The sequence below is a fragment of the Phragmites australis genome, chromosome 12 (genome assembly GCF_958298935.1).
Source record: "Phragmites australis chromosome 12, lpPhrAust1.1, whole genome shotgun sequence".
NCBI lineage: Eukaryota > Viridiplantae > Streptophyta > Magnoliopsida > Poales > Poaceae > Phragmites > Phragmites australis.
In genome coordinates, this window is record NC_084932.1 from 2949134 (window position 1) to 2960636 (window position 11503).

At 47.2% G+C, this 11503-nt stretch overlaps 2 protein-coding genes across 2 annotated transcripts; both read left to right on the forward strand.

The window, feature by feature from the left end:
- The first annotated feature begins 2237 nt into the window (after positions 1-2237).
- Positions 2238-3202, forward strand: LOC133887083 (tubby-like F-box protein 13). The gene has a single exon (XM_062326997.1). The coding sequence runs from the start codon at positions 2291-2293 to the stop codon at positions 2750-2752; it is 462 nt and encodes a 153-aa protein (XP_062182981.1). The 5' UTR covers positions 2238-2290; the 3' UTR covers positions 2753-3202.
- Positions 3203-6319: 3117 nt separating this feature from the next.
- LOC133886741 (protein BYPASS1-LIKE-like) lies at positions 6320-7961 on the forward strand. The gene has a single exon (XM_062326549.1). It carries the CDS (start codon positions 6487-6489, stop codon positions 7720-7722), a length of 1236 nt encoding a protein of 411 aa, XP_062182533.1. The 5' UTR covers positions 6320-6486; the 3' UTR covers positions 7723-7961.
- Positions 7962-11503: the final 3542 nt, after the last annotated feature.

Consider the following 11503-nt stretch of genomic DNA (forward strand, 5'->3'; position numbering starts at 1 on the left):
GGGGTTGTTGGGTGTGGCCTAAGTGGATTCTTATAGTATAGAACATGTCACTGCTTAAGAAATCAGTAAATGAGACATCACATTAGTAACGTCCGCTTAACATGTGTCACTAGTATCCTATTAGTGATGGGTTCAATAAGGACACATCACTAATGTGCATTCTAATCGGGACCAGATATAGACCTGTCAATAATAAGTGGTCATTAGTGACAGGTCGTAACATGACCCGTCACTGATGATAATAGTGACGGGTAAAGTTGTGACTTGTTACTAATGACTAGATTATCAGTGACGGGTCGTCCTAGCTAGTCATTAGATACGGGTCAAGTTGTAACTTGTTACTAATAATAAGGTCATCAGTGACGGGTCGTCCTAGGCTAGTCATTAGAGACAAGTCAAGTTGTGACCCGTCACTAATGATAAGGTCATCAGTAACGAATCGTTCTAAGCTAGTCATTAGTGACAGGTCAAGTTGTGACCATCACTAATGATAAGGTTATCAGTGACAGGTCGTTCTAAGCCAATCATTAATGACGGGTCAAATTATGACCCGTCACTAATGAATAGATCATCAATGACATGTCGTCCTAGGCTAGCCATCAGTGATAGTTCATCACAACTTGACCTGTCACTAATGATCCATTTATCAGTAACAAGTTATCCTATGCTAGTTATTAGTAACATATCAACTTGTAATTCGTCACTAATGACCAACTCCAGTCACTATTGATGGTATTTTTTTATTTTTTTTATTTTTCTCTTATTTTTCCTCACCTCAGCAGCACTAGAATAGCAACCATTGTATCTTTCTGCTCAAGTTTGATGTAAGGTGTAGCGGCTATGGATACAAACGCGCATTCTGAAAATAGTGTAGAAACTTCAGGGAGTGAGAACTCAATCTTCTAGGCCGAATTTGGCCTCGAAAAATTCATTGAAACCGACATGGTCAAACAGCAACGGATGTAACTTTTTCTGTAGATGTTCGTAGAGTAAAAAAAAGATCGAAATCGGAGTCTGCATGCAAAAGTTATGCCCGTTTTACCGAATGCACTTCGGATCACCTATCAAATTATAACCCTCGACAAAATTTGGCAAAAGTAGTCATTAGTGATGGATCATGGTTATGACACGTCATTAATGACCTTCGAAAAAGAAGGTTAAAATGATAAAATATCTGGTTTCTATCACAACTATATGATAGCAGAGATGGTAAGGTGGTTACATGCGCGAGGAGAAGATCGCAGATTCGATTCCCATGGAACGTAAACTTGAAAGTAGTGTGAAAAATAGCGTGGCTTGTGAGACATATGGGATGAGGCTGCATTGGGATGGATCGGGTAAATTTTTTTGATTTTTTTCGTGTCAAAAAATACAAAAAATGTTCATCGATCATCAGTGACAGGTCAAGATTACAACATGCCTCTCAAAGACCTTGCGCCTACAGGTTCACCTGCATCACGAGTGTCCACTCGTTGTAGTTTGTCCGTGTGAACATGGGGTAGACCACTGAGCCCGATGTGATGACACGCTGGACGACCACCTCGTGGCCATCGTCGTCACGGTGCCGTGGCCAACGCGGAGGAGGTGTCGGTGAGCTACGGTGGCCTCGGCGCGAGGAGTCCTCGACTGCTCACCCCCAGGAGCCCACGACGACATAGCTGCATCCAGGCTCTGATACCAAATATTAGAATCAAACCAGGACATGCGAAACACACTTGAACACAAGAGGATTTTTGTGTTGCGACACAAAACTTGCAACGTTTTCTGATTTTTATATTGCCAGAAGTAAAACACAATTACATGGGCTCTTAAGAGCTAATTACAAATAGTAATAGCCATGCAGAAATTAAGCACCTACTTTAACTCAGCCTAATGCAGAAAATAACCGACATGCACATGCAAATGAAACGGCCATGCAGTAATAAACTCTATGCACCTGCAGAAAAGAAACGGAAATGACACTAACTCTGCTCAGGATTAATCATGCAACAAAATTCAGTACTACTGCACTACTTTGAATAAACTATAGCTTGTTTCATAACTTACAGCATTTTAGTTTGACATATGTTGCTACTTGCTTTTTTTGAACTTTAGGTCAAATTTCCTTGGCACAAAGTTTGTAATATATGATAATCAGCCGCCATGCAATGCAACTAGTGCTACACATTCAGGGAAAACAAGCCAGAGGTTCTACTCCAAGAAGGGGTCGATGAAGGCTTCTGGCAACAGGTACAGCATAGCACAAGTCTCATATGAGCTGAATGTCTTGGGATCTCGAGGTCCAAGGCGGATGAACTGTGTAATGCACTCCATACCTGCCTCATGCTTTGAGGCTGGTGGCAGTGTTCCTTGCCAGCCAGATAGCATCCTTATCCACTCTCTTGGCGGATCCTTCAGCAGTGTCTCTTTCTCAAAGTCATCCACTATGGACCATTCTATGCATTTCAGCAGTGCCCGGTTCTCTGACGCCTCAACAGGAGGGGGCATAGGGATCGGAGGTCGGGCATTGAGCGATGATGAAGAATGCAAGGACAGGCCTTTGATTCTCCGCAACAAGGCTCCAAGAAGGCATGAGCAACTGCAGTGCTGGTGCCTCAACTTCCGGGGCCGGGTCACTGTTGCTTCGATCAAGAACTTCCAGCCAGTTGCTGCGACACAGCCTGCTGTGGGAGCCCCGACTCAATCGCAGCCAGCCCCACCACCTCCACCGGATCAAGACAAGGTCATCCTGCAGTTCGGGAAGGTCGCGTAGGACATGTTCACCATGGACTACCACTACCCACTGTCAGCCTTCCAGGCCTTCGCCATCTGCCTGAGCAGTTTCGACACCAAGTTGGCCTGCGAATAAATCTGCCGGTGTCGGCGCATCACCGGTTCTTGTCTGAGACTGATGGTCGGTGTGTTCATCCAAGAGGCTGGCTGTCCCCAAATTTAGCTGGGGACGCCATTCTTTTGCTGGTGCTGATGCCTTATTAACTCGGAAACAGCCCCCAAAATGGGGTTATTTCAGCAGCTTCCTTCTGATAATTTGTAGCTGCTGCTGCTGCTTTGATGTGTATTTTATTCCCACTTGTTTTGGTCAGTAGCATGCTCTGTAACAATAATTCTGTATTAGTACTGGATGCTTTTAGCACACTTCATTGGAGCGTTCATCAGGAATTCAGGATGTATCAAGGGAGATAGTTACAATTTTAATGGATTCCAGTATGGATAATTTTGGTCATATGATGAAAAAGTGTTGCTCGTATTGTGTGGTTCTTTGTTGTCCACTCCTGTCAGTATCAGAGATCAGGTTTTTGTTTGCTTCTAAGTGAGGTCTTCAGTTACGGCTTTTTTTCGCAAAGAGTAAAGCATGCAGATAACTACCACGAGGCAATAGCAAATCTTCTATGCTATGCATGTAAGCCTGCGTCAAAATCCAGAGAAAGATTCGAAAGATTCGAAAGGGACCTCGTCTTCTAGACGCAGAGCTCTCTCTTTCTAGCGTTTGGTGAGCTGAAAAGGACGGGGTACAACACTTGCTACTCTAGTTGCTTGCGGAAAAGGAGAAAAAAAAGTTATGGATAGATCCAAAATACATGTGTGAAGTATGTATCAGCTCAATGGGAGCCCCTTGTCTTTGAATCTTTTCATTTATCGCGCTGCATTTCTTGTGGTTTTAACCAGGGTTCAATAAATCTAAAGGCCATGTTTGGAACACAAGGTTTCTGTTTCTGTTTCAGTTTTAGTGTGAACTTAACTGTTTTTCTGTGAAACGCTATGCTCCAGACAGACAACATCATACTATTATTACAACAGATAAGCTTTCTGATGTGGGATTTGACTGAACCACCAATCTGATCTTGTTCTGATGCCATCTACCGCCCAGCAGCTTGTCAAGAATCCCTCGACTTTCCTGCTGCAATCTCTGTCTCTCTCATCTCATCCCAATTACTGGACTGAACCATCAATCCATCAGCTTTGCAAGAATCGATCGAATTTCCATGCAAGCTTGAAGGGTGAATGTCTTGAGTTCTTGATTCCCAAGCAAATCATCGATTCATGGTGGCCGTCAGTGTTAGGTAGAAATAGAATCAAGCTAGCTCCGGATTCACAGCTGCTGTGTCCGTTTTGCATAGCCTCAAGTCTTGCTGCTGTTGGGTCTGTGATCTGTATGCAAAGCCTGAAGTCTGAAATTTTGAACTCGACTAACAGACTTGTATTACCGGTCCAACTGAAATTTGACTGGTCAGCGCTTGTTTGGATAGAGAGTGAGTGGAGCCCATCTCATTAGTTTTTTTTTCTAGAAAAAAAAACTGATGCTAGAGAAATTAATTCATTTTCTGTTCCCATTCACCCACGTGGATTAAGGTATTATTCTCGCCGTATATATACTCCGGTACTTCCTTGTCTTAAATAGATGACGTTTAGAAATATGTACTGACAAACTTTAGAAACCTTGACTATATATATCTGCAAAAGTATTAAGATTTATGACATGAAAATAGTATTGATAGATTTGTCATGAAAAATATTTTCAAATGAGTACTTTTTCAATAATTTTAATAACAAATACTTAGAAAAAGTAACAGTCAAAGCATGTATTTAAGACTATGTCGATGTCAAAATATCCGGTAAAAAACAAACAACGAAGTTAAGGAGACAATCAACATATGCCGCCCTTTCGATGGCGACTGCTTGCCTTCCCCCACGTCACCAAAAATAGGATAAAAAATCGCTAACACGTACATTAACAGGGCACGACGTATTGCACTTCCGCTAACACGTGGAGCCACGTCAATGGATGTACAGTAACAGTACAGTAAATTAGAGGAGCCACGTTGGCTGTGAAATGTAGGATCACGGTGGCTCCTGAAATGTAGCATCACCTCCTAAATTTTCATTTGCGTGCTGACGTGGCCGCTGGTCGACCCATTGACCTGGGCCCACTTGAAGAGCACTCCAGTCCTGTTCACTAGCTCGTCTTCGACCGGGGGACGATCGATCTCTAGACTCAGTAACGAGTGATACCTCGACACGACTAGATCATCATATCGAAGCTGTCTGTCTTTCGGTTTTCTTGTCTGCTCGCATGACATGAGATCGAATATTTCTTTTCACTGTGAAAAGAAACGAAGAGCCGCGGAATTATGCCGAATTAGTCACGACTTGTTTTTTGAAACGAGGTTAGTCGTGACTTTTAGTCGAGGCCAGAGGAACAAAGATTGCGAAAAAACAAAATGCGGTACTTTATTAGTTACTCGGTCATTGCGCAGGCTGGAAGGTTGCTGGGCTGGGTCTCGGTTCTGCAAGGCGTGCGTGCCTGCCCAGCGACCGTCTCCGTCCATCTTACTACCACGGTTTCGGTTAAAATTTTGTTAAAATTTCAATAAAATTTTATAAATTTTGTTAATTCTAAAGAGGAACGAAATATCTCGTTTTAGAATTTTCTTTCACTGACACGTGAGACCTATGGAGCAAATGACGAAAAATAATTGAAATTTCGATAAAATTTTACGAATTTCAATCTCTTCACTGTAAAACGAAATCAAAATCCTGCGTGCGTGCCCCCGGGCCGGTCACCGGAGCCCGCCCGTGAAGTAAAATTCCGCGCCCGCGTGCGCGTGCGCGTCCGCGTCTGCGGCCACGCGGACCGCAGCGACGCCCGCGGCCACGCGGACCTCCCGCGGCGCCCGCGTCTCCTCCTCCTCCCGCGTCGCCCGCGGCCGGTCCGTCAGGCAGCTTCGCTTTGCTGGTGCGGTGCGGGTGCGCTCAACTCGTTTTGTTTTACTAATTACTAATCAGTCCATGTCGCCTGCTGCGGCTGCGTAGCACGAGCTGTTGTCCATTTTTGCAGATCCCGCCCCGTGGGTCCACGGATTTGGGCCTCCTTTTCTAACCTGCTGATGTGACTCATGCATGGACATGGAACACGGTCAATTTGGATAAATTCACCCATGCATCGAATAACTAACTCCTAATATACCGTCTATTATGGGATTAATATATAGAATATGAACTCACATATCATCAATAAAACGATGGTATATAAGAAATATGATAAGTTATTTAGTGATAAATTGTGAAATCTGGTTCGAGAGCAATTCAATTACAAAGCATCCAAAGGACCTGAACCAAAACAAACCAAAAAAATTCTAACGAAAAACCAGAAACATTCCACACCTAGAAGAACAAAATAAAGAAATATTCTCACGAGTAATATTATATTATATTACACCCAGCGGTCATGATTAGCTGAGACCCCTTCCTTCTTCCCTAAACCCCCAAAATCCATTAAATTACTAATCCACTCCCTAATGGCGCAACCCCCATACATATATACGCCCTCTCCTCCCCTCCCCATCGCCATTATCACCCTTCACCACCACCGCCTCTCCGGCGCAAGCAAACTCACAAAAACGTCTCCTTGATTCGGCCATGCGCCCGCTAACCTGCTAAGCCGAAGGCTCCCCTTGCATTCCTACTCCGGCGACCTCGCCGCCGACCATGCCGGCGATGGACTACCAAGGCTCCTCCTCGTCTTCCCACTCCACCCCGTTCTCCTCCTTTGGTCGCTCGATTATGTCTCTCCGCCGCGACAGCCCCGCCGCCGCGGGGTCTCCGGCCATGCCGTCCGGCGAGGAGGCCGACCTCGACGAGTTCCAGCGCCACGTGGCGGCGCACCTAGCGGAGCTGAGAGGCGGCGGCGGCGGGGAGGAGTTTCTGTCCATCGCGTGGATCCGGCGGCTGCTGGAGGCGTTCCTCGTGTGCCAGGAGGAGTTCCGGGTGGTGGTGGCGGAGGCGCGGCGCCGCGGGGCGCTCCCGCCGCCCGCGGAGAAGCTGGTGGCGGAGTTCGGCGAGCGCGCGGTGAAGGCGCTCGACGTCTGCAACACCGCGCGCGACGGGGTGGACCAGGCGCGCCGGTGGGAGCGCCTCGCGGGCATCGCGGCGTCCGTGCTGCTCGCGCCCGGGGAGATCCACGAGGGGCAGCTCCTCCGCGCGCGGAAGGCTCTCTCGGACCTGTCGGTCCTCCTCATCGACGACGCCGCGGCCGCCGCGGGGGGCGGGGGCGGCGTTGCGTCGTTCCTCGCCTCGCACCGCAACCGCTCCTTCGGCCGCGCGCGGGCGTCTCCCTCCCGCGCCGCGTCCCTCGCCTCCTCATCCTCCCAGTTCCGCTCGCTCTCGTGGAGCGTGTCCCGCACGTGGTCGGCGGCACGGCAGCTGCAGGCCATCGGCGCCGGCCTGGCCGCGCCACGCGCGCACGAGGCCTCGGGCCTCGCCGCGCCGGTCTACGCCATGGGCTGCCTGCTCCACCTCGCCGTGTGGGCGCTCGTCGCCGCCGTCCCGTGCCCGGACCGCGGTGGGGCGTTCCAGGCGCACCACCTCCCCGCAGCACCGCCGCGCGCGGCGTTCCCTTGGGCGCCGCCACTCCTCGCGCTCCAAGAACGCCTCACCGAGGAGGGGAAGCGCAAGGACCGGCGCAATTCTTGCGGCCTGCTCAAGGAAATCCACGCGCTGGAGAAGTGCGTGCAGAGGCTCGCAGAGGCAATCGACGCGGCCCCCATCCCGCTCACGGGTGAGCGGGATGCCGAGGTGCGGGAGGCTGCAGCCGAGCTGGCCGCCGTGTGCGCCGCCATGAGGGAGGGGCTCGAGCCGCTGGAGAGACAGGTCCGGGAGGTCTTCCACCGCATCGTGCGCAGCCGCATGGAAGGCCTCGACTCGCCAATGCTCAACGGTGATTGAGCCATCAAGATCTCACCTTTGCTCGCGCAATGTGGTGGTGATAGGTAGCTCTCCTGTTCTTGGTTTTTTCTTCGCTTGTGATCTAGTGATAGTAGATATTAGTAAGTATGAAATGTGTATCCTTCTGTAAAGGGTTACAGAAAGGGAAAAGGAAAGGTTCCATCTTTGTGTAAAGATGATTCCTTATTCCCATGTTTTGATACTACATTTGGTGTATATCATCGCGTTTTTGTTAGTCATGTACTTGTGTGTGGCTAATTCTTGAGTAACTTGTGTTCGGAAGATCTGTGAGGTCACTTTGGAAATGTGATGCTCATCTGAATGCTAACAGGAAAGGAGAAAACATCAGAAAGAATTTCAATTATAATTTAACTTTGTGGCGTTTTGGCTTTAGATTAGATTATTCACATTATGCTATTTCGATCTATGCCAATCCGGAGGCTCACTTAGGCCCTTGTTCTTGTTGCAGTAATGCTGTTATTTGTGGCTAGCCAGTTTTTTCAATGTTCTATATTGGTTCGTCGAATGCATAATTTGGTTGTGTCTCAATCTGGCAACATGTCTATGAGTGATATATAGTCGGTTGCTCATACGCATGATGAATTGGACTTGTGTACTATTGCTATATTTATGAGTTGCAAAGAGAATATTTGAAGGATAGGATTAGCTACATGTAGCTTTCACATCGGACAAATCTGAATGGAGTAACATATTTCAGAATAGAATGGTCAAATTTATCGGAATAGAAAACAAGTTGCAAGATATTTTGTAGGCAATAACAACGAAAAGGTCCTGATCAAGGAGATAAGGCAACATTTTCCGTACTTAATGAAATGGCAGTATTTGGGTTTAGAATCGGATAATGTCAAGCTCGTGCCATTTCTAGTCCGGCGGCAGTTCATGTGATCTTTCATCTCCTAGGTAGTGCTTCTAATTGTCAGATTCTACCAAGATCAGGCCAAAAGGAAGTGGCTATACCGAATTAGTATTTAATTTGGTTTGTCTGCTGCTTTTCTGTTAGAAAACCATTGACAGTACTTGCTGCATTCTGTAGTCTGATATCGGTTAGCTGTACTCCTGCACATTATGTCGACTTTGGTAACTGTACTTATTCCTACTACTCAACTGTTGAACCTTTTTTAAGGCTCTACTTGTCACTGACACCACAACACACGCCGAGTACAATTTGTATATACTTCGACAAATGTCACAGCTGGAAGCATTTCCTTAATCTTCTTTATGGTTTGGTTCTATGGCTTTTAAGTTAATTGGTTCTAAAAGGAGGGGGCTGAGGTTTCTACCTGCAAAATTCCACTAGTTGAAGAATCTTTCCATAGATGACTGCACCTGACAAGTGACAACAATGTGCAGAACAATGGAAACACAACGTTTGGAAAGATCTTATTATCTCATTGTTCTGTGCTGGTCTTGTCTCCTCCATAAAAACCATACCTTTTAGATGCTTCTCTCCTCTGAAAAATGCAGGAGAGTGAGCTTCCATCGCAATTTGATGCAGGAATGCAGCACTGTCATGTGTCCGTTTACCAGTAAGCATTATCATGGCTTGGTGTTGGTTCACCTGCCGCATGTCGTCGTGTGCTGCTGAGCTGCACCTCCTTTCTCGTTAGCCTGTTCACAAGATCCAATTGGAGGAGAAAAGTGATGGCTGGTTTCTGTTCTGCCTAGGCATCGTCATCATCGTTCTTCATCAGTATGTACAGGCCTTGTGAAGGAGAAAAGTGATGGCGATTGGCGGCTGTTGTGAGCTGTATCATTTGGAGGACTTTTTATGGGATTGTACTGCGGTGGCCTGATGGGAGCTGTGCTTCGTGTTGCTTCTGCTGCCTGTGGTCTCCAACTCTGCTCTCCATTGCTGAGCTTACTTTTCCAGCTGGTCCTGCTGCTGCGGAAGAAGAGGACAAGCCTCGTGATCAGTGCAGTTGAGATCGGCTGTAGGCTCACCTGCTGCTGCTGCTGCGGCGTGCGTGCGTGCGTGCGACCCATTGGTCCTGTTCCCACATTGTTGGGCGTCACCGGTGCGTCATGCTTGCGCCACTTGGCTGAGAGTTATGGGGTCCCCTCTGTCAGCCCCCTCTGGCAGTTTGGAATTTATGGATTAGTTATGGGCCGGCCAGTGCTTGGGCCAACTTGGGCCAGGACAACCTAAGCCTGTAGGGCCGATATTGGGCTCAATGAAATGGACCAGGCTAGGCCTTAGTCAGGGAGAGTACGGAATTTTTGAATAATATTATTTTATTAAAAAATTGTAAAAATAAAATTCAAAATTGAAAAATTGCACAACCTAAGCATGCCAGTTGGCACTATGATTGTCGAAAAGTGGCCATCAAAATACCGACATCCCATATGGTACAAACATGGCTGTGAAAAAGGGACCTGTTATCACTTGGAGTGCTGATATGACCTGCAAGCCAACAAGGGTGTCGACAGGTCTCGCTCTATGAGCAAACAGGTCTATGTGGCCACTTGTTGGCACTCGAAGTGTCGATGGGCAAATACATATGCAATTTTCTATTTTTGAATTTGAATTTTACAATTTTTCATTAAAATAATATTATTCAAAAAAATCGAGAGTACGTCTAGGGGTGGATACGGCTAGCTCGTTATGCTAACGAGCTAGCTTGACTCGGCTTGTTTTGGAACTGAGTTAAAAGATAGGCTCGGCTCGGTCCAGGTCGCGAGCCAGCTCATTAGGCTTGCGAGCCAGACATAGTCGCTGGCGTCGCAGCTGTCCAGCGGTCACCGGCACGGTTTTGCTTGACACAGTGAACTGCAGGGGCCCTTGGGGCGAGCTAGACTTTGATGTGTTGTGTTGCGATGTTGTGTACCGCACCAATAACATTTGTGAGCCCATCCACCTTCATCAGCTCTCTAATCTTCTTCAAAGTGGCAACTGCACCAACACCAATTGGATAGATACAAATTCAACACAGTGATCAAGAAATAAATGTGCAATTACCAACAACAATGTGACAGATGACACAATAAGATCATGAAACCTGATAATATGACAGATAGCACAATCAGATCCCACGCGACCATGTCACGTGTCAGGGGACAGGCGATGAGATGTCGAGGACTCTAGGTGGCACGACATGCCAATATCGAGGGGTCTAGGCAGTGCGTCGTTGAGGGCTAGAGGCGAGACAACTAGGAAAAAGGGCGTTGCCGATGCGTCGAGTGATTCGTGTGGAGCTATGGCGTGATCGTGTGGAGCTATGGCGTGATCATGTGGAGTAGTGCTTAGGCCTCAAGCCTTATGTGGGCTGGCTAATTGAGCTTGGCTGGCTAGGCTCGCGAGCTGACTCGAGCCAACTCATTAACAAAACGAGCTAAAATGTTAACTTAGCTCGTTACAAAATACAACAAGTCGAATTTTGATCGGTTACCGTTGATAAATTGAACCTTGGATCTCGTTCTACACCATCCCGTACAAGTACGAGCTCATACAGCAACCAAACGCATCCATAGAGAACAAACATAAGGATATCTTGATGGAATAATTCCTATTATACCACTGCAAGCTCTCCAAAACCATAATTGCCATCGCAAGACGATTTATCCCCTCTATGAATCAAAGTTGCAAAATATTTCCCTTACATGCCATTGTTGACTTGTCAACGCGTGACAGAGGCGTGAAAAGATGAAATTGCCCCTGCCTTCTTGGTCTTCCTTTCCTCGTTCCCATCTGCAGCTGCTGCCGACCCATTCGTTCGGAAGATCACCTGCTGCACGCCCGGTTCTTAACTTTTGTGATGGCATA